This window comes from Rattus norvegicus, chromosome 16 (genome assembly GCF_021556685.1).
Source record: "Rattus norvegicus strain SHRSP/BbbUtx chromosome 16, alternate assembly SHRSP_T2T, whole genome shotgun sequence".
NCBI classification, from domain to species: domain Eukaryota; kingdom Metazoa; phylum Chordata; class Mammalia; order Rodentia; family Muridae; genus Rattus; species Rattus norvegicus.
The window spans coordinates 81,861,453-81,888,355 of record NC_141549.1 but is presented as its reverse complement, the minus strand read 5'-3'; the positions used below and the strand labels follow the sequence as shown (position 1 = coordinate 81,888,355).

General features: G+C 43.0%; 2 protein-coding genes across 2 annotated transcripts in view; both read right to left on the bottom strand.

Annotated features, from left to right (window-relative positions):
* The window catches only part of Erich1 (glutamate-rich 1), a gene marked incomplete at its 5' end in the record, with an annotated part of 52,793,804 nt that overhangs the window by 1,776,008 nt on the left and 50,990,893 nt on the right, over nt 1-26,903 (bottom strand).
* The window catches only part of Csmd1 (CUB and Sushi multiple domains 1), a 1,600,021-nt gene that overhangs the window by 24,714 nt on the left and 1,548,404 nt on the right, over nt 1-26,903 (bottom strand). For both annotated transcript variants that reach the window (XM_087588866.1, NM_001037327.2), the window contains exons 53-62: nt 17,343-17,516; nt 15,911-16,084; nt 13,365-13,553; nt 10,789-10,962; nt 9,613-9,795; nt 6,146-6,322; nt 5,428-5,607; nt 2,749-2,922; nt 1,973-2,146; nt 236-309 (exon numbers count right to left, since the gene is read on the bottom strand). In XM_087588866.1, coding sequence (XP_087444992.1) covers nt 236-309; nt 1,973-2,146; nt 2,749-2,922; nt 5,428-5,607; nt 6,146-6,322; nt 9,613-9,795; nt 10,789-10,962; nt 13,365-13,553; nt 15,911-16,084; nt 17,343-17,516 — 1,673 coding nt within the window. The remainder of the gene's footprint in view (nt 1-235; nt 310-1,972; nt 2,147-2,748; nt 2,923-5,427; nt 5,608-6,145; nt 6,323-9,612; nt 9,796-10,788; nt 10,963-13,364; nt 13,554-15,910; nt 16,085-17,342; nt 17,517-26,903) is intronic.

Here is a 26,903-nt window from a genome sequence, read left to right as displayed (position 1 = left end):
TGTCCTTTTTGTCACTAAACCAAAGGTACCACGTAATGTATGCCTCCTGGTGAAAATTAATATAGCCCTTGGCACGATAAGAGACATGTTCACAGACCTGTGTGTAGAAGTCCTGGATGAATGGTTTTCTGTGTAAAAACTGTGATACGAATAAGCTAAGGGACATAGCAGCGTACACACCTGATGGTTACCAGCTAGGTCACAAGAATCTGGGACAGGAAAGGAAATGAAGTACCTCGTATCCTTTCGAGCTATTCTGTATTCCAAAGTGGGGAGTGCCGGGGTCTGGGCAAGCGGTGTGGGCTGGATCTGCAATTGGCAATGAGAATTAAATTGTAACACCTTTATGGAAAGATCTTGCAAATGTAGAAGATGTTTTCAAAATGCATATATTTTATATGAATTGTTAAAGTAAGTGGCTGCCTTAATTTCCCTGGGCATCTTGGAGTTTTAAGTTTCTAAGTAGATTTGCATATTCACATCTAATCTGCATATTTGCACTTATTTGATAATTGGCCTTTCTTCCCTACTCCCTGGTGCAAGTCCCTCTGCAGACAGACACTTGATCCTGAATATTCAAGCCTCTCTAATCCTTCTCTACTCTGATCTTCTGGGTTGTACAGTTCTACTTCATTCCCATCACAATTGTCTTTTTTTTTTTGATACACTTCTCTTAAGTTTTAAAAATGAGAAACATTATGCTAGTGGAAACTTCTGGCAATCCATCAGCGGTGTTTTCCAAATACATGGGATATAAACAGAGACGTGGCTACATCGTTGCTGATCCTAGCTGTTTCTTCAGAATGACACATATACTGTTTTAAAATTTTTTTTCCCCTTAGGTCTACTGAGAAGTCTGGAGAAGGAAGACATTAATACAAGGCTATCCGCCATGCAGCACATAAAGCCAAAGGGCACAAAATATTCCCAGACTCAGAATAAAAAAGTTTCATGGAAATTATTTCTAATGCTATCTTTAGCTTTAGGTATAAACGTTGATTTCCTGGAAGATTTCCTGGGCTTGAAATATTAATTACTTTACTGCAAATTTGCAGGAGAATCCCAGTAAAAGTGGGTGGTCAGTATTAACTCACAGTAAGAGTTGCCCCCTTGCTAATGGAGATGGTTGCTAGGAGATGAGAATAACAGCACCATTCAGAATACTCTTTCCCAAGGGACAGTGCTATAAGCTAAGCTGGTTCCAGATGCTCCAGCGGGAAAGAGTCTATCAGCACATCCTCAGGCTTCTGCCTCAGCTTACACAGCTTGAAGGAGGCTGGACTTCATTCAGTTGTCCTGATAATGGCCACTTTGACCAGGTCCTTGTATAGGACTGTGGGGTAAAGGTCTGAGGCTACTTCCTAGTTTAAAAACCTACTCAAACTTACTGATCCCTGATCCCTCAAACCCACCAATCCCTGAGCCTTAAATCCCACCAATTCCAGAGCCTAAAATTATACTAAACCCCGAGGCTCCAAACACACCAGCCCCTCAGCCCCCTGAGGGGCTCCCTCCCTGAGCTCAAAATCCCTGGTCCTGGCTTGAAATCTTATCAGTCCCTATCCTGGAACTTTCCACGCTGAAAAACTCCGAGACACACACACACACACACACACACACACACACACACACACACACACACCCCCCACACACAAATTACATAATCCTGTCTCCTATTCAGTCCAAGGTCGCTTCTTCCTTGGAGCAGAGGCAGCCACCCTCTTGTGTCTTTCCCAATAAATCTTTTGTGTGAGGTTTGTCCTGTGGTATTCCTTGGCTTCTGACTGCCAGCATACCTTTCCCTTCTGAGCCCTTCCCCTTCAGAGCTGTGACACTTCCATTGAGGAAGCCTCTCCCTTCACAGTGTAACACTTACAAGCACACAACCTATGACAGTCACAGATGAGCCTCTGTAGTAACACCTCCTCATTCCGCAGCCTCCCCTGCACCCTCAGGAGTCCCATCACATTACCTATACAAGTGGGCTGGATGCCACTCCACATCCCATCGGCCTGGCAGGTTCTCCTCGAGGAACCCACTAACACAAATGGGGGTTTGCACTGGATGAAGACCTCAGACTTAAAGGTGAAGCTTTTCCCACTGAGCCGTCCCTCTGCTGGAGTGCCTGGATCGCCACAGAACACAGCTGGGGAAATAAACAGGCCTGATCAGCACTCAGCTTGTCTGAACCAGGCTAGCCTATTAAACCTGTTTAGATCCTATGGAGTCTTGAGATTATGCACACTCCTAAGGAGAAGGCACAGTGATAGCTAACATAATGTTGATGGCTAACTTTATGTTTTAGGTTTAAATTCTCTGTGCTTAAGAGAACCACGAAGCAAAATTAGACCTCCAACTATTAAGGAATATTAAGGGTAAAAGTTTTTACTGCCCTGTTCTGCTTCTGTAAAAAGCTATGCACCATTCTGATCTTCTGCTTGTGAAAACAAGTTGTCACTTTGTATTATTTGTTTTTATAAACCCCTGACTGAAGTGGCTGGCCCAGGGTATGTGGCTGTGGATTGAGGATCTGAACAGATGTTTCTTCTTTGTTAATGGTTAATTTTATTAATGGTCAGACTGGTGAACCTCTGAACCACCACAAACTCATAGCAGCACCTGCCTTTGGCCACACATGCTCAGATCTCAGAGTTTATACAATTTGACCACAGTCACACGTCACTAGGCTGCTGGGAGTGCCTCTTTGAGTGTCCAGGATCACAGGACAGGTTCTACCACATGACTTACGCAAGCACTGAGGGACTTCTCCTTTCCATACTCCACGCCCTTCACAGGACAGGATGGCCGAGTGGGAGAGCTGGTAGCCATCCACACAACTGTAGCTTATGCTGGCACCCCATCGGAAGTCTGACCCCTCCACCTTTCCGTTTGGCACTGAGGGAGGCTGGCTGCATAGAACAGCTGTTGGCGAGAACAAACAAGTCACACACTGATAGGCCTGGTAGCAGGGTGTGGCTGTTACTACAGTTCTGACCACAACTTGCGCTGTAGCACTCATCCTAGATCATCCCACAGATCATACCACCACAGGCCCTGCCACATCTCCACCACCACATCTACCACTGTGCCTAACGTCATGGCTTCCTCCTGATCACTAATGCCTTTTTAAACAGAAATTAACTACTGTCAACAATATTAACAACATGAAAATTACTCTCCAATTATTTCTTTCTTATCTCAGATCAATTACGTAAATGCAGCAATGAAATAAAAATACAAAGCCAGGTGGGATGAGAAGCATCAAATCCTCTGTGCTGCTCACACACATCCCCTACCTTATCATTTTATTCCTCCTATTAAGAACAAATCTAAGGGGCACATGGTTACATGGCATTAGTAAAGCCTTCATGTTTATGTTTCGGATAGTAAGACTTTCTCCTGACATCCATAGTTTTATGTATTTAATTGATAGCATATAATTTACCCAAAGTCACTCACGCATTTGTAAATAGTAATTTTCTAAAGACTTTTTAAATTTTGTGTTCTTCTACAAGGGCAAGGTACCCTTTTGGCATTGAGCCATTTCACCAGACATGATGAATAACTTTTGAAAAGCTAATTCATAGATGGTTAAACGTGTTTCTGCGGAATGACTCTTGTTGGAGTTTTATTAGAGTTTCAGAGCTCAGTGTGTTTACTTCCTGAGATAAAGGAAAGGCACAACAGGGACACTGGGTCATTTTGTGGTGATGACTTAGAGCCACCACCCTCCCCCCACTACAGCAATTACTATAAAATGGGAATGCTCTCCAGGCAACCTGTGAAAATCCACGCTGAGGATGAGAGCCTCCTGGAGTGGGAAACAAGGGCATGTTATGTGGCAGAAGGCAGAAATGGGGGATACACTTGCAAGTGTTTATGCTCATGCATGTCAGCTCATGGAGGAAGTTCATGTGGGATACACAGTCGTTAGGACATAAACAGAGCAGGTGGAAGTGGGCTGTAGCACTGACATTCAACCTTCTGCCCATTTAGTCATTTGCTCAGTAAGTGCTTCTTGAGAACTTGTCAGGGCTGATTGGGGGAACGTGTGTTTGTGCACCAGGACCATCCCAGGAAAGGTCTAAGTGGAAATAGGATGAACACTTTGACTCAACATAGAACAGTGCTTGACTAGTGAAGAAAAGGCCAGGAAGAGTTGGAATAGGAAGTGGGGGCTATCGAGAAGGATCCTGGTGCTGACCAGGAGTTGGCAGGTTTTGCTTAAAGGGACACAGTCAGGAGAATCAGCCAGAGTGTGGGATCAGCAATTCCCACTGTGAACCCTTGACCTGAACCTGTCCAATTCAGCTAGAGTGTCTGTCATTACACATTCATTGGTGCTGCGGTTACAAAGCCAACGCGATGCTGAGTCACTGGTGAAATAAAAGAGACTATGAAACACTTAGACAGGTCGGGGAGAACCAAGGCAACCCAATAGCATGTCCTGTCAGAGGGGGAGGAAACAAGAATAATGAGCACCAAGGACACAGGAAGCCACTCAGTAAATCCAGAAGTCCATAAGTCCCTCAGAGACCCAGATGACATTGCCTTTCCAGAGTCTCAGGGCCCCAGTTCCCATTACTATGCATTTGCTTCTGTCAGATGAGGAAAATGCCACATGTTTACGTATGGCCACCATAGCTTCCCAGCATTGGCCTTTTCCCCTCTTTGTTCCATTCTGGGTCAATAAACAGGAGAGCTCAGTGACTGGGATGCGTCATCTTCTGATTATGGGAAGTGCTGACTATGAAGATCCCTGGTGTTCACAGGACTCTCCCAGCCTAACTTCCCTGTGACTACATCAACCAATCCCATCCCATCCAGTTTGAGCCAGCTTGAGCCTGCTTATTCCCTGAGCATAGCCCTCCTAAGCCTTCTCAGTATGTCTATCTTCCCTCTTTACATCTGACCCTCAGAACAAACACACCCTCTATAGCAGAGGTTCTCACCCTGTGGGTGAGACCTCAAAGGAGGGACGAACAACCCTTTCAACATGGGTTTCTTAAGATGAGTCATATTTACATTATGATTCATAATGGTAGAAAAATTACATTTATGAAGTAGCAGTGAAAATAATTTCATGGCTAGGGGTCAAACAGGACGAGGAACTGTATTAAAAGGTTGCAACATTAGGATTGAGAACCATTGCTCTACATATTGAATGAGTCACTTGGACCTTACTGTTTCCACTCAGGGATACCTCTCTTGAGCCTTCACTGTAGATGCCCATGACCCACTTTCCCAATCTACAAAACTTTTAACAACCAATCAGAAAAACTAAGTGAGTGAATGTTAACAGGGTTGAGAGAAATTCCTTGGGATTCCTGGCTGCTGAAACAGCTTCATAAGCACAAAGTGAATCCAGCCCAACCCTGTAAAGACTTCTAAACCTGTCCATAATGCCTAACAAAGGGTGTCACACACCTTTGCAGAGGGGCCGGGTCTGATTCCATGTACCATCTTTGGTGCAGCGGATGGTGGGTGATGTTGGGGGCTCCATCAGGTAGCCAGGGTTGCACTGATAGCTCACGGTCTTGTTGAAAGTGAAGTCTGTCCCAAACTGGATGCCATTGGGCAGTGTGCCAGGATCACCACAGCTGATGACTGAAGGGTAGAGAGCAGGAAAGAACCAGAGGGATGAAAATTATCATGACAGGAACCAAACTGTGTGAGCACTCTTCTGGGATACAGCAGGGAACCAAGAAAGGACCAGCCACAGGGCACAGATTCCACTGAACTGCTGCCAAGTGACTGTGTTTGGAACTGTTAATTACTGCTATATTGATAGGTGGTAGTACTGGCTGTCACTCCTGGCCATGCCTGATCAGGATATACCCACAGCTATGGACAAGAACAAAGCAGCTTATTTCTTTTTAGCCTGGGTGGTCTAGAGTCAGAGAATCTGTACCTTTCTCTATGGTTCTTCCTTCATTACATAGCCTAACTGTCCATACTTTAGTTGTGTAAATTAAAGACGCAGGATCTTAAGGCATCTAAGGAAACAGGGCATCACATCAAACTTAGGTTATACTTTATCCTGAATGCTTTTTAAAGATTCAATAGATTTTAGATTTTCACTGTCTCCCTCAAATGGTAGGTTTCCAGCACCCCCACCCCTGCTTCCAACTGAGTAGGTACTGACTTGTACAGTCAGGGGCTGTGCCTGTCCATGTCCCGTTCGCTGTGCAGTGCCGCGTCATGAGCCCCGAGGTCTTGTAGCCTTCCCAGCAGGCATAGATGACAGAGCTGGAGAAGAGGATTCCATCGCTGCTGAGGATCATCCCATTGGTAGGGGTGCCAGGGTTTCCACAGGACACGGCTGTCAGGAAGCAAAGACAGCCCACAAGGGAGTAAGCTGGGACTGAGGCTTAAAACAGGGGATAGGGCTAATGAAGGTGGGGGTTCCTTATAGGGATGTGGGAATATTTGGGATCAATTCAGCCTTTGTCTTACCTGACCCTCAAGTTTATTGGTGATTCGTCACAAAACTTAAAACTAGACTTTCACATCTTTCTGATCAAAATATGATGTAGAACATTGGAAATCCAAAGTTTTGTTACTCTAAGCTTGAATATACTTTTAAGCAAGGTAGAATTATCATGAACTTTAAAAAGTATTATATGGTATTAGAGTTCAAGCACACACTCCTTCATGGCATTCTTTATTTGTGGGGAATCTGGAAAAATAAGGCCATATGTTACATCCCCAGGAGAGTTCACTTGGGATGCAGGGAATATCTCAGAAAGGTAAATGGCCATACCTATTGGAATGGAGTCTCCTTTGTGTTAGGAAATCAACCCACAGATGAAACATTGACTGACATATGCTTTCATTTGGCGTTGTTCTCACAAGTATCTTAATGTCCCCTATAGGCACTAAGATTTCAGTTAATGATGCTCAGTAAAACTGGGCAGGACTCTCATTCACTGTGTGCGTGCACCTTAGCCATTGTGCAGCAGAAAGTACCTCCTTCTGCTGGGACAAACCACAGTGAGAGTTTCAGTGTTTCATATCTTGTCATATTGAATAGATACTGTATTTTTACCCGAGCCCTGTTACAATGATGTGTCAGAGAGGACAATAAGTCATGAAACAACTACTAGGTAGTCATAAGGAGATGACTACAGCATGAAACTCTCTGAAAGTGGTCATTGTATTTGGAAATATTCTTGTGTATTTAGTTGTTCCACTTTCAACAGTCCTAAGAACAAAGAAAGACGTGTTTCTCATAGAAAATGGAAGCCATCAATTCTTATGTCATGTAGAATGTACTCATAAGCTCGAGTTGAGCTGATTCTTTTTTGTAAAACAAGTACAAAGCACTCATATCAGGGCTTCTCTGCCTGTGCCCATGTCAGTCATAAGTAATCAATAATAATAATCATTCAATATGCATTTGTTTAACAGCTGGAAAGTCATATAGCTACTGTGTAGTTGTGCTGATAGAAAGTCTCCCCCTCTCCCACCCTCTCTCTTTCTCAAAAGAAAAGTGATCCTATGAATCCAAACCAGAACCTACAACACTAACAAGGGATGATAGTGCCATTTCTACCTGGTCATATTTGCTAAAACAATCTGTGTGTGCAGCTTTCCAAATCACCTATGCAGGCCCAAATAAATCAACTAATTGATGAGAGTCACTCAGTTTATCTTGTAAGCAAATATATGTTAATGAGTTTTTACCATAATGACACTATCTGAACATTGAAACATTTCCCTTTAAATACCGCATTTTATAAAGTAAGACTAACAATTAGATTTTTCTTTGTTTTCTATTTAATAGTAAGAAATGCATCCATTGCCTGTCATACCAGTGGGATGCAGAGAGAAGGCAGTCTCAGCTTGTGGTTTTGGAGAGACATTGATAACAGTACAGAAGAGGCTGTGATCCTAAAGGAAATAGGTTCTGTTTGTAGTTACTAGGAACAAGTTTCTTTGTAAATTATAAGGTAAGACTTCACCGTATTCTAAATTCACCATGTTTCCACATTTTATTATTTGTTTAAAGTTTAAAGTGCATCTTCTGCCTCAGATATTGCTCACGTGAACTTATTTTGCTAAAATGCCATTTTGTTTTACTTAATTTACAGCAAGACATATCTTGACTAATTATGAACATTTTTCTTACTTGATATTAGCAGAGCCCAGCTACGATGCCAGTTTAGATGGCAGTTGCGCTGTACTGAGCTCTGTCATTTTTCTTCTTAGTCAATGTATACAGACAATGGATTCAAACTACACATAATGTATTCTACTGTAAACGGGATTAGACAAGACACCCCCGGGATGCTGTAATATGTAGAATGTCTCATGTTCTGGCTACTAGTGGTAACAAGAAAACAGCTTATAGTTCATGTTACTTCCATCAATACCACATTTTTATTGTTTTATTTGACTTTAAATTCTATCAAAATTATGAGAAAATGATAAAGATTTGCCCAATGCAACTTAAGTCATGTGACATAGGCAACTTCCTGAGTGAGGCCTTGAAAGGATTTGCTAATGAGCGTGTGGGGAAAAGACCAATTGCCAGTCAAAGCCACGCCAACACAATAGAAAACTACAGGTGTGTAATATTAAAATATCAAAGGTATATAAATCATTTGGTCTTTACGAACATCTTAAAAGCTTTTCTTTCTTTTCATTCATGACTTGTGAGTTCCTTGTACAATTCATTCCCATTTCCCGTGGGGATGTAAGGTGTTTAGTCGATTAAGAAGAGCCAATTATGTCAGGTTAGAAATAATCTTGACTAGGGAACTGGTGCCTGGCGCCTTGCTTAACACTTCTGCAGAGTCGGTCCCCAGTGGTGATAATATAAGAGTTTTTCAAGTATTCCAAATTATATAGAAAAAAATTATTCACATAAAAATACTCCTGGTTAATCTTTTGAGATCCCAAACTTGAGGTGTTGGCTTATGTGGGAATCTACTAGTTAAAATGATAGCTTCTAGTTAAAGGAATATCTGTCTACATTCTGATGCTGTTTTTCTGAACTTTAAGCCCATTGTTATCAAACACGTCTCAGTTTATCTTTGCCTAAGGCAGACTTTGTAGACTGGCCTGTTACTATAAAGAACTCATGGTGTCCACTATTGACAGTTAGACCATCCCAACCTCCTACTGAAGTCAGATATTTCCATTCCAAAATGCCACACAGATTAGAATCCTAGATTGCTTTGTAGGTCCTGTGCATGATGGCACTGGCAGAGTAGAGCCTGTGGAAACTGAAGTACTCCTAGCCTATAGAGATCCTGTCTGATTGACTTGCTTCTCTTTCTCATGGCCTCTCAGGTGACTTCCTTCACCTCTAGAATTCATACAACAAGGCATCAGTCACAGCCTAGCATTAGATCAGAAACCCACTTTTGTATGATAAACCCTCAAATGATAATAACTAGTGTGATAGGTCCTTGGAACAGTCTGGGTATCTCTAGAGTTTACTCATAACTTTTGCTGATGCTCTTAAAGCTTTTAGAAGAAGGGTTCAAATGTACAAGTAGTAAAACCATCTAGAGATCCCTCAGACTGGTCCCAGCCACTTCAGGATGAGTGAGTGGTATGAAGACTTGGGAGGAGATGGGGTCGAGGGATAGTTGAATCACTCACCCTCACACACAGGCTGGACTCCTGACCAGGACCCATTCACCAGGCATGTGCGCTCTGCAGAACCCCGCAGCTGGTGGCCCATCTCACAGGAGAATCGCAAAAGACTCTTTGTCTTAAACTCATCCCCAAGACGAGACCCATGTGCTGGGGTCCCTGGATCACCACAAAATCCAGGACTATTTCCTGCAGAGAACAAAACACAGGAATTGCCTTACTTGTTTAAATGGGGTTGTTTTATGCAAAACATCAAAAGCTATCAAGGGTTTCTTAAATATGCCTTTAACATGGGCAATGCTCTCATAGTACTGTAGCATCCGGGGAAAACACAAAACAAACATTTTCTTTGTTATACTTCCTAACATGGAAGAAACTGAAGGCTTTGTTTCTCTGTCATTAAAATAAAAATATGGCTAATGAGGAAATGGGATTCTTTGGGGAGAAGTAAAATACTAAGATATGATCACAGCAGCTTCCCAGGACAGTGATGTGGGCAGCCATAGAGAAGTGGGATTCAGCTGTGTCAGAGATACAGGGACATCAATGTCCATTCTTCACAGCTACATCTAGAGTTACATTTTCCTTAAAGACCATCCACAAAGAAATATCATAAAAGGGATGAAGGTGGCTACTGATACCAGAAGTGAAAATGTGGGAACTAGAGCGGAAACCTATAATACATTCAACCAAGGCAAACAAGGTTTCCATCAGGGCAACCAGAAACCCCTGCAGAAGGAAATGGCAAGGGATTTGAGGATGGGGCAGGTGATGCTGTTGACTCAAAAGGCAGGGACTGGGGATAATGACAGAGATGCTGAGGAAGATGATACAGACCCCTGTGACATGGCTTAGTGAACGTGGTGGAGATAACATGATTGTGATCTCGGTGGTAGGGGCCAGTGATCCTGTGAGCATGATTCTGTATGTGATGTTGTCCTATGAGGCACTAATGACACTGATGATAGGGATAGTGGTGGTCTATGTAACAGGGACCTGGGGTAATGGTGAAGATGATATTGATCTACAAGATAAGGAATAAAGGTTGAGGTAAAGATGTCAATGCTGATGGTCACTGTGGTGGGGCCCAAAGATGATGGCATCATCTATAACAGTGGTGGATTTTGAATCATTTCAAACTTACGTGTAGTTGTCTGATAGTCTGAGCACAGGGTTCCTCACCTGAACAATGGGGAAGGGATCCACTCCAGTGACTGTCTTCTTGGCAGACTCTTGTGCTATTGCCTGTGAGAATCTGGCCCCCTTTGCAGGAGTACTGAACTGTGGCTCCAAATGTAAACAATTCTCCAGTCAGGACAGCATTAGCGGGGACCCCAGGATGCCCACATGATATAGCTGAAGATAAGGTTAGAATAAGTGAGGCTATATGTTTTGTATAGTAAGGTTCCCATACATATTCCTAAGCATTATCCAATAAGGAGCAGGACTTAACTATGTCTTCTATTGGTAAGAAATGGCTGTTTCCAGATGGTACCTCCATATTTAGTTACTGAAGAAATGAAAGGTTGTGACAATGTAAATTTCTTTTTGACAGTAGAGAGCTTTGCTTAACATTGGAATTTACATGTCAGCCTTCAAGGAGGAAACCAGCTGCCTGACTTCATCTATCTGGCTCTAACTGTATCTCATGTGAGCTGAACGGGGATTGTGTTTTGTTGTTTTGTTTTTTTTTCAAGCGAAAAGCCATATGAATCCATCAGAACTGTTTTCATTACTTTATCCGTTAACACGATAATCATATACTCTGCTCAGAGACAAGATTATATTAAATTTACTTAATTAAGCTCATCTGTCTAGGAAAACCAGTCTAGTGAGGATGCTTATAGTTGAATATGATCTAAAATCTGTAAGTAAAAATAACAAATAAAAAACTGACTCACCTCCAACGTAGTCTAAAAAAAAATCATCTGAGCATTTTCATTCACATCCATAAAACTAAGCCAGCCCAAGTTCACAATCTACTGTAAACATCCTTCAAAAGGATCCAGATGAATAGAGTACTGAGTACTGAAAACTCAATCTCCATTTTCTCCTCATGAATTACCAAACACAGTCAGGGACAGAGACACTACAATGCTTCATGTGAATGACAAACTAAATGGAAGCTGGCAGGTACTTAATATCCAAGACTAACTCCTCCTGAGCACTAGCAACTCAGGAGTGATGTGGACCAGAGATGAGGATCTAGAGCTGGAAGGCATAGCCCTCCTCTGGGTCACATTAGCCCTCATTATCATTGTACCATTAGCATCCATTCAGTGCAGACCCATGGTTCAAATGGAATCCTAAAAGGAAGCCAATTAGACCCCAAACCAAGTGTTGGATAAACGACCGATTCTGGATGAAATAAGAGAACAAAAGGAAAACAATCCAAGGCATAAAACAACAGCAGCTCAAAGATGAGGCTTAACCTCCATGGAGCTGGGGAAGTTCTCCTCTGAGACCTCCTCCCCACATGCCTGTTGGTAAGGACAGTGAATGGAACAATGAGGGGTGGGAACAGACAGTCAAGGGACCAGAGTTTGTTAAATCCCTGAGTCTGCAGATTAAAGCACAGTGGCATCAGTACAAAGGCTGATGGGAATCTCCCAGGAGCAGGAGAGAATAGTGCAAAAGGGAAGGAGCAAAGAAAGCTAAGTTCCCTGGAAAATGCTCCAGCATGGAGCTGAGGAAAACCAGTTGCAGACATACCAACTGGGAGAGACCTGCACATTCAGTCCCTTTCTCTGTGCAAGGCAACCATAGCATCAACGTTAGAATTTAAGGCTGTTTCTGCATAGGTCTTGTGAAGGAAACTCCCTTGAAGTAGTGGTGCATGAAATTTCCCCATACATACCCACTTCAACTGAAAGGGGTACAGGCCATTCTGTGGTGTGGAAGCTCCTGCCAGTGCCATCTCTTTTCCTGTGAATTACCAAGGTGGCACTTTCATTTTAAGGACTGCTTTGTTTCCTTCTGACTTAAGAAGCTTTAAGACAGTGATATTTTCTAAATATACAGATTAGATTTGGAAGATGATTCTGTTTTGGGCTACAGAGCTCTCTGATTTTGTTTTGTTTTCAAGCAAAAAGACAAACAAACAAACAAAGCAACTTCACAGTATGGGGACATGTGTAGACCTTGTTCATCTTCTACATTGAAGAGACAACAAATTTTTTGGGGCCTTGGTGGGGTCATTTAGGTCTTCACCTGTGCTTATGTGAGGTTTGTCTAAGGCTGTCTACAACTCTTGGCCATTGCTGGTCTCAGTGGAAGGAGCAGGGCAGCCAGGCCCATTCTCTCTGGCAATCTGACCTTCCCAGTCATGGATGTTAGGTGAGGCCATCAGAGCCTAGGCTGGTACTTCTGGAACTGCAGCGAGTAGGACTAGGGAATGAAGACACTGAAATTCATGGCCACCATCATAGAAGGTGAAGGGTAGGCCTGTGTTGCTGCTAAAGCAGGTAGACAGGCGGCCAACATCATGGGAGGCAAAAGGTAAGCTATACCACAGTGTAAAGCAGGAAGGCAGACAGTCATACAGAGCAGAGGAAAGGGTTCCTTCCTCCCCATCTAATACTCATTTAAGCTATGTTTGGTGCTTTCTGACAGATCCGTCATAATGATAGGCAGAAACAGTGATAGGAGAGAGAGAAGGAGCTAAAACTTAGTGTTTACTTGACTATGTGGAAATGCATGTATGTTGGTGGTGTTTCCTATGGCCCTGGGCCAATCAGCACAGGAGAAGCCTCACTCACCCAGACACTTGGGTAAGGAGCGGTCCCACAAGCCACTTGCCATGCAGGTCAGGGCAGAAGAGCCCAGTAGGTAGAACCCCTTCTTGCAGTGATACATCACACTTGTCCCATACTCGAAACTCTCTGGAAAGTTCTGTTGCCCGTGGCGAACTGCATTTTCCACAAATCCAGGATCGGAACAGTTCACCACTAGAAAACGAAACATAACACATATAAAGCTTTTCCCCCCAGTCATAATGAAGAATAAAGCCATGCAACGTGTGTGTGTGTGTGTGTGTGTGTGTGTGTGTGTGTGTGTGTGTGTGCGCGCGCATGGGGGAGGGCACTGGCAGACAGTCACATTAAGCAAATTATATGAATCTCAGGAGGATAAATTTCTGTTTCCTCTCATTTGTAGTCCCTAGATTCCATACAGGTACATGAAAACACGTATACATATATGATAGGAAAATATGTACGAGACTGTCGAGAGGACAAAAGGAATTAAGAGAAGGTGTGGTTCAAAGGGTGGGGCTTGAGGAAATATGCTAAGCATACAATGTAGAGTTGTGGAAACATGTCCTTGTGTAAGGAGTATCTTGTACAATGGGTATGCAATGAATTAAAAACAAAAAACAAAACAACAACAACAACAACAAAAAAAAAAAAACCAAAGCCATAAGTTATGAAGGAAGCAAACAAATAAAATCCTAGGCCAAAGTGCAGAAGAAAGTAAATTCTAAATCAATTTAGACAGCTCATGGAGAAAGAGCTTGACCTGGGGCCTCCTCATGAAGTAGCAGCTCCTCTATGGTCTGTGTTGATGCTTTATTATTAGGTCCATCAGCATCAGATCGGCTACTGCAGTCATTTTGATGTTATAGGGCCCATCTACTATTTCCTAAAAATAGGCTTCTTCTACATAAATTCTAAATCATTCTTCTCATTAATTTTTTACATTCTAAAAATGATGAAATGGAGATGGCGCTGGTTTGAATATTTTTGTCCAGGTACAGGGTTTGAGATCTGGGACACACTTGTTATTTGGCCACACCCACCTGCACATTATTAATGTGTGCCCCTAAAGGAATGCTCCTGTCTTTACACCCCGGGTGCAACTGAAGATGGCAGCCTTTCCATCAACGTCTCATGGAAATGTAGGTTGGGCCACCTCTGATGGGAACCCTTTTGCCTCAGGAGGAGCGGGGAAGGCAGTCTCAGCAGTACAGGACACGCTCTGGTTACACTGAATGACCTCCATTAGCCCAAAGGCCCATGGGCACCTTGGGAGGAATTAGCAGCAGGCATCCTCAGGTGCAGAATAGAAAATGACCTGATTACCTCACACTTCCCCTACCATGCCAGTGAATGGGACAGCTGCCACGGAGCACCCTCTCCAGATATCTCCAGCTCAGACAAGAGCCATGCACGGAACCCACGCTAAGTTCTGGAAGCTGAAGCAGACCTATTCTTATATGCATTTGGTTCCTATGTTGGGATGGGGGAAGCCCAGGCTGAGGTGGGGTTCATGAAACCCCCTTCAGCATAATGGACCAGCTCCAAAACTCTTGAGTTTGTGACTAAAAACTTTGGTTTCCTTGAACTAAATAAATAAATATTTATATATCTGAGGAGGATATTATTTTGAAGGCCCACCATACACTGTTTCTATAATCAAGTTGTAAACCAAACTTTAATCTGGCAGGGATGACCTAGGCAGAGGCAATCGAATGAGTCTAAAATATGGTTTGCAAAGCCTGGAACTAACAGCCGTACCCAGGCCAGGGCTTGCTATGGCAATGCCAACTCAAGATGAAAGAACCAAGGAGACAAAGGACAATTAGAGGATCCTGTGATCAGTAGGGCACCCCATGGCATACCCTGGGCTGACTGAGGAGTCTTTAGGGCCTGTGCTATACGGGACACTCCCTTAGTGTGACCTATGCTGATGGACAACAGTCTGGAACCCTGTGTTCCTCAGAACACTTTGTGAGCATGTACTGACTTTAAAAAGTAGCACCCAGAATGGTTCAGGTCATGTGTGTGCGTATGTGCCTGTGAGTGTCTGTGAGTGTGTGTGTGAGAGTTGTGAATGTGTGTGTTTGTGAGTATGTGAGTGTGTGTGTATATGAGAGTTGTGAGTCTGTGTGTTTGTGAGTGTGTGAGCGTGTGTGTGTGAATGTGTGTGAGTGTGTGAGTGTGTGAATGTATGTGAATATATGTGTGTGAGTGTATGTGTTTGTGAGTGTGTGAGTGTGTGTGTGAGAGTTGTGAATGTATGTGTGTGTGAATGTGTGTGAGTGTGTGAGTGTGTGAATGTATGTGAATATATGTGTGTGAGTGTATGTGTTTGTGAGTGTGTGAGTGTGTGTGTGAGAGTTGTGAATGTGTGTGTTTGTGAGTGTGTGAGTGTATGAGTGTGTGTTTCAGCGTGTGTGAGTGTATGAGAGTTGTGAGTGTGTGTGTTTGTGAGTGTGTGAGTGTGCCTGTGTGTATGTGTGTGTGTGTGTGTGTGTGTGTGTGTGTATACCTTAGGGCAAAATACTCCCTTCCCACACCTCTCCTACCTCGGCAGATAGGCAAGGGGCTGCTCCACTGGCCGTTGCTCCGACATTGGGCTCGGGAGGCACCCTGCAGCAGGTAGCCCGTATGGCAGGTGAAATTCACAAGGTCATTCAGGTTGAACTCGCTGCCGTTGGTGAGGCCATGGGCAGGGTTTCCAGGGTGTCCACATGTGATGGCTGTGGGAAAAGGTCTACATCACTGCCCACATTAAACAGGCACCACCCCCACCTGGGGCCCCTGAGAACACACTCGCAGACATGAAAAGGGCATGGATGGATGGGTTTCCTAGAGACATCGAGGGTGCTGTTCTGGTTTAGAAGAACTGAGAGGTAGAATAATATGTAGAATCAGAGCCCTGTGTTATAGTTGTGGGAAGTGACTTCCACCAGCAGAGCCTGTTTCCCTTATCTCAGGACTAGAGCTGCAGTTTACTCAAACCAACTGACCTGGCAACAGAGCAGCCAAAGACACGTTAAAAATCTTCTGTTTATCAAGGATTTTGAGCATTTCCATTTTGGTGCACTCCAGCTGATGCCCTGAAGCTTCTGTTTGGAGTCACCCTGAGTGATTTGTTTTCAACTTCAACAATTCCAGCATTATGTGAATTGCGTAGAATTAGAAAAATAACTGTATGCATGCCAAAGATCTCCCTTCTAGTGATCCCTATCCTGTGACCTTCTGAGGTATGATGAGCTAACCTGGTTGTCAGGGTCCATGAAGCAACCACACAGAGTCAGGCGGGGCCTGTCACAGCTGCTCTCAGAGGAACACGCTATGGCCACAAACTGCCATTTTCCTCCTCATTTATCTTCCCAGCATCGGCTTCCTTCCAGCTGCCTCTCTGATTTGATAGTTCCGGAGAACTATGGGAGACTGCACGGCTACTACTCAGAGACCTCAGCACCTCTGCTTAATTTATGAGGGAGGGAAGACTATATGAGGATGTGGCTTGACAGGAAGTTTGCACTGAGGAGGGGGAACCTCTATAAACTTGCAGTGTTCACCTTAGAAGCCGTGGGTTTTAAGAGGTTTACAGGCACGACATGTAAAGATCTTTTTGGAGTAAATGAAGAAGCCGCTTGGGAAGCACTTTATTCTGCATGAGACCCCAAAAGCAGACAATATATGACAATGAGCGAGTGACTACACCCTGCTCTAATCAGCACTATTTCTCATCCTGAGTGTCCTATATATGAGTAAATGACATCAGTCACAAAACACCATTTTGTGAATTGATGAGAAAATGTATGGAGGGCTAGAGTCTGATGGAAAGGAAAAGCTAGCATGGTAGGCTGTACTCTGTGGGACAGTGAAAGGGAAAGGTCACTCCTCCCATTGACTCAGAAGGGAAAACATGTTTGAATAACGATTAAGCTACACTGGAAAATGAGGAAAAGTGGTCTTCAGGGCAGCAGTTTCACAAACTCTACTCACGGACGCAAACGGGGGTCTGCCCCGACCACTTGTGGTCCTGCAGGCAAATCCTCACAGACGTGCCTACGAGTCGAAACCCAGGGTTGCATTGGTAGACCACTGTGTCCCTGTAGCTGAAGCCATCGCCACTGATATGGCCATTCACAATGGGGTCTGGAGAGCCACAATGACCCGCTGAGGACAGACACAGAAACAGTGGAAAACTCATCAGGGAATGCACCAGCATGAGCCTGTGGTATTTACATCACTCATCTCCACTCTCAAGTCAGTCACAGAGATGGATGCATAACTGACTGAGAATTTGTGCACAGACATATGTACTTTTAGTCTATATTATTCTTTTCTACATGCTTATACATTTTCTCAACAATTGTGAAGAAGTCTTATTTCTTATATAAAATTATTTATAACCATTTACCCAATTTATATTTTCCCTGATTACTTATTGTTAGTCTCTTACTGGTGTGCGATCTATATTTTTAAATAAAAATGAAAAGGCAGGTGTGGGCTTCCTAATTTACTGGCAACATGCAGGAAGAGGAAGAGGAGGAAGAGGAGGAAGAGGAAGAGGAGGAGGAGGAAGTGGAGGAGGAGGAAGAGGAGGAGGAGGAAGAGGAGGAAGATACACAACCTGGGAAATGGGTCTATGTAATCATTTATGAAATTCTAGAGAAAGGGGAGGAGATCATAAAACATGTCCAGTTTAAAAAATGTTCATTTGAGTCATGTGAAAACTATTAGACAAAAGAAGTCTCATAATCAGTAGGATGCATAACTAAGTTCAGGGCAGAGTCATGTTGATGGTGATAGGATCTCTGGAGAAGCAACCTTACTACTATTCCAAGAAGCCAAAGGATGTGAGAGTATGCCCATGAACTCTACACCAGTAAGAGACAGTGGGAGGGAATGGATGGCTACAGGTCTTGCTGAACTCATGGGGGGAGGGACTAAGCAGAGAGCAGCCCTGTGGTGAGGGAGAGTAGAAAGGCAGGTTTACTCTGCCCAGATATGACCCATTCTCCCTTCCCCATCCCCTTCTCCCTCCTCCTTCCCTTCCCTCTCCTCTCCCCCCATGTCCCTCCCCTTCCCCTCTCTCTGTCTCTCTTTTTCTCTCTTTCTCTTTCATTTTGTTACACATAGTCAACTTCTTTTATATCTTCCCAATATATAGAATGGATTCTATTTTAATTCAATAGAACAAGAAAGGAGAACGTAGCTTACTCTAGAAACCTGGGTTTGGGATTGACAAGAGCAGCAGTTTCCCAAGTGCAAACCCTGTGTAGGATCCACATGGAGGTTTAAGTAAATGCATATGGGCAGGCAAAGCTTTATCTGGCTGCAATCTCTCCAGCAGAGCAGCCAGAGACCATCAGAACTGAGAAAAATATCACCCAATCATTGTCATGCTCCATTGGGCTTCATGATACCATTTTGAAGCAATTAGAGTAGCAACTGGTATTTCTGCTTGGGACAGCATTCTCCTTGTCTCCATCACCAAGCTTGTGACCAGGAAGTGGCATCTCCGAGGTGAGGGACAGCACAAATGGAATAGGATGTACAATGAGAAATGATCAGTTTGATGGGGTTTACAATCACCATGGCAACAAATCCCTGGATGCATTTGTGAGGTTAACTGAGGGAGGAAGACCCATCCTAAATGAGGGTGGTATGATTTTATAGGCTAGGTTCCCAGAACAGCTTAAAAGGAGAAAGTGAGCTGAGAACCAGCGTTCATTTTTCTCTGTTTCCTGACTGTAGGTACAATGGGATCAGCTGCCTCAAGCTCCCTGCTTTTCCACCCGTAATGGGCTCTACTTTCAAACTGTGAGCCAAAATGAATCCTTCGTCTTTTCAGTTTCTTCATAAGCTATTTTGTTTCAGCAAGAAGATAAGTAGCTAAGATGGGGTGAGATCAGGAAGGGCACACTAGATTGCCAGCTCCATCCTTTGGAAGGTTTCCTGGCCATCTGGACCTAGTTAGTTCTTGTCTATGCATATTACTTCCCATACTCAAAAACTTACTGCCATCAGCGGGTTTCCAAGTAAAGCTAGATGTCCCTGTGGTTGGCAGATCTGTCTCTGAAACCGTCACTGATGGTGTAATAGAAGGACATTGTCATCCTAGGCACTATAATCAGCACAGCAAGATCTCATGAAACCCATTGGAGGCACTGCTCCAACCCCAGCCACAAAGACCAGAGAAAGCACCATAGGAGCCGCAGCACAACTTCACAAAGGGTAGTAGCTGCCTCTAAGGTAATGGATATAAGACCTAGATTCTAGTCACCCATACTAAAATTATAGTCAGACCCTCAGAGATTCAGATATAAGCCACTTATATCTAGGCTGTCATTCTAGGTCAGTGGTTCTCAACCCGTGGGACATGATGGGACCCTTTGAGAGTCACATATCAGATATTCTGCTTATCAGATACTTGCATTATGATTCATAACAGTAGCAAAACCATGGCTATGGAGTAGCAACAAAATAATTTTATGGCTGGGGATCACCATATCACGAGGGACTGTATTAAATGGTCATAGTGTTAGGAAGACTGAGAACCATTGTTCCAGGAGATTTGGGGGTCACTTTGGGATGAAGTCATTGGAAACCGTCATGGTTTGCTGAAGAGGGCACATCTAACAAAGTCCCCAAACCTCAGGTGAGCATTTCTGGTCCCCATACATTAGACAACCTTGATTGGGAAAACTCATTTAAACTCTACATGTCTCTACCAAGCTTTTAGTTCACACATAGCTTGATGTGGCATATGCCTTTAAGTCACACAGTCATGTATGTATCCCTTAGGAGGCAAGTAGCAAGGTGTACTATATCTGCAAGGAAGATTTCCCAGGGTATTTCCCACTCAATTTGGCTACCCTACTCTCTGAGGAACTAGTCTAACTGTTTAAAGAAAACAGAGGATATACCTCAAAATCTCTGCACCTCAGCTCTGTACCAAATAGAAGGAAGAATCTATAGGATGATGTGGTCATTTACGTTCCTAGCTTGAATAAATATAGACAAGATTTCCTGGTTTCATTTCTGTCACTGGGGGAAAAAAAACCAAAAAACCAAAAAGACAAAAAACAAAAAAACCCACAACACCCTGACAAAAAACAACTTAAAGGAGAGGAGGTTTATTTTAGTTCTGAATTCCAGCTCATAACTCATCATTGTAGGGGATTCTGAGTAGCAGAAACTTAAAACAGTGGGTCATATCCTGTACAGAGTGGGCTGGGTCTTCACACATTGTTTTACATAATTAAGACAATCCTTTGTAGACATGCTCACGGGTAACCTGATCTAGACAATCCCAGGCCAAGATTCTTTTCCCTGATGAATCTTGTTTGTACGCAGTTGACAGTTAATATTGACCATCATACCAGGTGACCCATGATTTGAAATAACTGCTCACTTATACCTCTATTCACATGTACAGAATATCCACAACAATTTCATTTTCAGCATTTAACACAAAATACCAACAATAATATGTCAAACAAAATTGAGGAAAAAAAAATCTCCTTCAGGTGAAACTTGAAATTAAATGCACTCTGAGTCCTCTTTTGAATCTAAGATGACATTGCAATGTAATATTTTGTTTGTCCTTAGTTTGTGAGAGTCTTTTTTAAAAGTCCTTACCATTGTCTTGGGTTTGACCAGTAATGAAATGCACCTAGAAAGAGGTTGTTGGTCTCATCACCACATTGATGAGAGACTTGGTCCTGAGGGTTATCTAGAGCCCTATTCAGAAATGTGTTTGCACATGGAGATAGATGCTTCCCCATTTTGATGGATGGCTGTTCCATCCCTCCAGTGCCTACTCACTTGTATTGTTTTCTATGGTACCTTTGAGTGGTCTAGTATAACCATGTATAGAAATTATTATTTATAATATTATTGGGATGTAATCCCATGACAAAGGTGTTAATGACATGACACTTTACAGAAGAAAGCTTACTATGTTTTTGGAGGGACTTGAGTCTGTCATGTCAGGGAAATGTGGCTATAGGCAACAGACACAGCATGGGAAACAGATAAGAGCTTTCATCTTGAACAAAAACCAGGAAGCAAAGAAAGTTCGCTGGGATTGCTAAGAGTCTTTAAACTCTCAAAACCCACTTCCAGTGACACATCTCTTCCAACAAAGCCACACCTTCTAAGCTTTCCCAGCCAGTGCCAACAAATGGGGATCAAATATTCAAAAATCTGAGTCTATGGTAGACATTCTCATTCAAATAATCATACCAGGGGATGCCTCACCTCAGACAGCTCTTGGGCTGGGATTAAAGTAAAGAATGAGGTATATCCCCCAGAGACTGACTTTAGATGGACAGACAGACATGCAGAGACTCACAGAGTACAGGCATTGCATGTTGGAGACATGTTGGAAGGCTGGTAATCCTAAATCACACAAAAACAAACTACAGATCACAAGAGGGCCATGTGCGAACACTGCACACTTTATAAGGGACTTTATCTTTTTGAATTTTGATTTTCTTATTGGCAGAGATCCTGGTATCAAGTCCCCAGACGGATGCGCAGGGTAGGAACAGGTGAACATAAATCTCTGGGGTTTGGAAAGGAGTGTGAAGAGTTGGAAATGTAAATTAATCAACGTTGTGCTGATTCCATGGAACCCCACCTGTGGTACTGCAGAGAATCTTACCTGGGGCGAAGGACAGCACTCGTGGAGGAGGGAACATCTTACAGGGAGGTGCAGAGTGAACCCCTCTGTTCTACAGGGAGAATAAAGTACCCTGCCATGTACATCTCTACTCTCTCCCCTGAGACCTTCTTGCCCGAAGCGCCCCTTCCACTCTGCCAGTGTCTGTCACTGTGAATATTCAACATTTCAGTGAGGATTACATAGTAACCGTTTTTAGAAAATCTACAAACCAAATGGCCAACCTTAGTATTCACTCCTGTGATTATCAGTATTTTGTGCTGACAAGGAAGTAAGGAGCATTAAAAATATCCTGTCTCTCAGGAGAGGCAGAATGGCAGGCTGCATGATGTGAGGCAGTCTGTGTGGTGAGCATCTTTGAGCTAAGCCAGGCTTATTTGGACAGTGGATACCAGAGCCATTTTGAAGACCCTTCTTAAGTATTAACAAGCAGTCATAAAATGTCAAGTGGACCAGATGCATGAAAGGCATGAATGCTAGTGTTAGCAGTAAGCATTCATGGATGTTTTAAAAATCTGTGTATATGTCTGTGTTAAAAAGAACACTGTAGAACACTGGTGCCTGAGTCTGTTTTACTTCTAGGTACAACTTGCAAGGGTGACGCTGAGCAACTTTTCTTTGCTACACAAAGCCAACTGCCCCTGAGAACAGGAAGTCCTGTGGTGGACAAGAACTTGACAAACTATGCTACACTGGGTGCCTCTGGTGACAACATTGACCAAGGGCCTAACTCTGTCACAGAATGTACTTCTGTCAATGGTCAAGAATGCACGGGCAAAGTGTGAGGATTTGTGTTAGAAGACTCTGAGCTGGTCACCTTCCCTAAGACGCCATGCACACTTGGCAGAAACATGGCAGAGCAGACAACTTTAGGGAGGAGGGAAGAAATTCCTCTCTTCTAACAAAAATCACATTTTCTGTAATGTCATCAAATACCTTTATTGGCTATTTTCTTAAATATTTTACATAGACCTCTCTATATCTACAAGGTATTTGAAGAGTATATTCTAATTTTATTCCCCTCAACCTCTAAAAATATCTAAATTACAGCTTTGAACAATAATATCTAGATACTTTGGCCTTTGTGAATGTCACCATATTATGTTCACAAAAGGATTTGTGTCTTTGTAGTTTTTATAGTTCAACAAATGCAAATCTACTTCAAGCAACAATCCATTGTACTGGAAGGTTGAGGTTTTTATATAGTGTTCCTTATCAGAGGCATTCTTGACAGCAAGGATTGAAGAGGCAACCCAGTGGGAGACCCGAGGGGTCATTCTGTGCTAATCTACATGGCATAAGTGTGTTATCAAGAGATTAATGAACACCTTTACAACAGGGGCCTTAGATAATAAGTATACCATTTTCTTCTAGCTTTTGTGATCACTGTTGGGTTTAAGGGAAATTACTACAAAGAAGATAAATAAAGAAAATAATTATGAGAACTCTGTGATCATAAAAATTCCCTGATGGGTTTGAGGCGCCTGGTAGGGGAGATATGGGGTCTGTGCCCTTGTGGCTTAATGATCCAGGCTAGATTGATATACAGCATTGTGCTTCATAGATGGAAACACAGAGCAAGTCTGTAGTAACTTAGAGAATTCTATAGGCCACAGTCACAGTGCAGGAGTGCATTCATCCACAATGTGCTCTTGGAGTTTAGGTGAGCCTGTGTCATGACACATATGTGCATGCCTTCACAGTGAATTCATCTGCAAGGGGACACACACACACACACACATACACACACACACACACACACACACACACACACACACACACTCACAAACACCAGCCTCACTCAGAACTTTAGAACTCAGAGTAGGGACGGAATTTTAGTCTTGAGTGTGAGCCAAGAAAATTGTCCTTCCTCTCCTTAAATACAGCTTTTATTTAGAAAATTCCACAAGGGATGGTTAGTGCATAATCATCCTTTTAAATACTGACTCGTTTCTATTCAATGACCGGAAATATTCTTTGTTGTGAACATCAGTGGACACATCTAGAGTACCAGATACAAGACAGAGTACGTCTAACTAACTAACTAACTAACTAACTAACTAACTAACTAACTAACTAACTTAACTAACTGAAGGACCATGCAAAGCAAAATATTCCTCTGGGTACTCCTCATAATAATAGGAGACTTCCCACCCATAACCTGTACCAAACATCTACCATTATATCTTCTACAATTCTGGGAATCAAGGGGCTGAGACTGAATACAGTTTGGATCCACAGAAGCGCTTGGGACAGAGCATAGGTGGGCAGCTCTCTTCTGAAATGAAACTCCACTGTGATGCTAAAGAGATCTGCCATCCTAACTTGATCTATTGTTCTCATGGCTTTTACACTTTGTCTGAAACCTAATTTTCCAGGATATGGTGTCTACTGTTACTGACCACATTTTTGACACCAACACAGACCCTCATCCCACCCCAAGCACAAGAACTTAGTTAGCTTTATTCTTCCCACCATAGCTTTCCATGGTATCTCTCCCAACCTTTCCACGGCTGTCCAAGACAAGAAAAACAACCATAACACGCTCGTTGCATCTTTCATCCCATGGCATTTCAGATATTGAAAATGATCTACTTATTATTTCCCATATTTCTGTTGGCTAAATAATGCTAAAATGTTTCCCAGACATTCTTCATAAACTAAGGTCACACAGATCCATTACCATAAGGGCACATCCATCCTCAGTGACTACTCTAGGCTCTCTACAGAACTGACATCAAGAAGCCGTGTGCTTACGCTCATTTCATGCCAACTTGCCATATGCTGGAATCACTTGGGAAAAGGGATTCTCAATTGAGATGCAGAAGATTTACCTCTAGGCAAGTCCTGAGTATATTTTCTTAGTAAGTGGTTGCTATAGGAGAGATCGGGCCACTATGGGTGGTGGTGCTATCCCTGGTCAGATGATCCCAGGATGTATAAGAAAACAGATTGTTTAATGCTCAAAGAATAAATAAGCCAGGAAGCAGTGTTCCCCTATCCATTAGCCCTGATTTCACGTTCTTGCCCTGACCCTCCTCCGTGATGGACTGTGATGAGGGACCATAAACTTCCTTAAATAGTTTGTGACCATGGAATTCTAACACGGCAATAATAACCCTAAGATGCTGGGTATGGAATACTCAGATGCACAAAGAATGGAGTGGGAGAGTGGAACATCCTGACAGTAGAACTGAGTTATGTGGAAAATATGGAAGAACAGCCGTGGGCATGGGCAATTGAGTACCGCCATTTCTCAGCGCTGTTTATTGTCTCCAGACCATGGTATATTTCCCTTATAAGATCTTGTCTTTCACTCTGTCACTGACTACATCCAGGGAAACACGCCTGCTGCCTCCAGCTCCCTGTAGAATAACTGATCCTCTCTTCCTGTCTTTGGGTACTTCCTGAGTTCTTCTCATTGCAGTGTCTTTTTTCTCAAAGCCACAGAATTGAGGGTTATTATTTTGTCTTATCAAGAGATAATCTCTCTTTGACTTGAGGCCATGTTATTATACAGATTGTTTTCTGAATTTAAAAATATGAACACTTTATTTTTGGAAAAAATATATCTTCACCAAAATGTCCAGATTGATATACCAAGAAATCAAGGCCTTCTATGTATTACAGGACTGATGCACATGTGAACTTATAGAGACTATGCACCATGCACAGTGCCTGCCTGAGTGTGTACAAGTTGGGGTCCTTGAGCTGGAAAGAGAAGTAGAAACATGCCCCCATGCCTACCCCAGAAGCTATCTCCAGTTAGTATTCACTTGCAAATGAAAACTTAGTTTTCTGGAAGGGAGTCTCACTAGGGAAACAAACCACTCTTAAACACAGACCACATGCCCAGCAGTAGATGGCCAAATAAACTCAAGGGCATTAATGGGGTCTTTTTCCCCACTATGAGTCCTTTGTGTATATATAGTGGTGTCTGGTTTTATGATTTTATGGGATTCCTGTGTATATGCACAGAGTCTAAATGTATTTCTTGTGCTTTTTCTTTGTCTCTTTTCCTTGTTTGGGTGTTTTGCCTTTCTGATGTGTTTGGTTTTGTTTTATCTTATTTTATTATAATTCTTTACATACCTGTTCCTATTCTTAGAGAGACCAAAAGGGTATAGATATGGATGGGGGGGGTGGAGAGGTACTGGGAAGTAGGGAGGGGAAACCATGACTAGAATATATTATACAAAAATACTTTAGTTAAAAAATATCTTCACCAAATGGCATGATTGATTCTGAAAGTCATTTTCCATAGTGACCACCGAGTCAGCTGCCATACTGCAGCGGTAGATCTGCAGGTCTCTCAAGGTCACTCTGCTCGGAAGAAAGCCAGAGTGCTCTCGAGAAGGCCCTAGCAAGGAAACAGATGAAACACTGATTTGAATATCAAATAACAAATCACAACACAGAAGAAAAGTAATAGATTCATGGATGAGCAAGAACATTTATGCATATGGAGAGGTCACTGGCTCTGTGGGGTTGAGGCATGCGGTGTCCTAGGAGGGGAAGAACACCCTTCCTGTCATACCCAGGCCCTCTGATACTGTCTCCTTGTCGCTCAGACTTGGCGGGAGAGTACAGCTGCCCTTTGCACCACCTTTTAGGAAGGAGTTTTTTTTTCAGTGGAGGAGCACTTGATTGAGAGCTCCTGGTCTGTAACCACACAGCCTATATTTCAAGGCTATTTTCATTACCAGTGAAACGTGACCATGGGCAAGCTCCTCATTTCTCTAAACCTTTTTCTGTTCCACGTCAGGAGTAACATGCGCTTACTTCATGTTCTGATATGAATTCAATAAAATGAAGCTGCAAACCGCCATACCTGGGTTACCATTAAAGACAGCATTCACAGATATTATCTC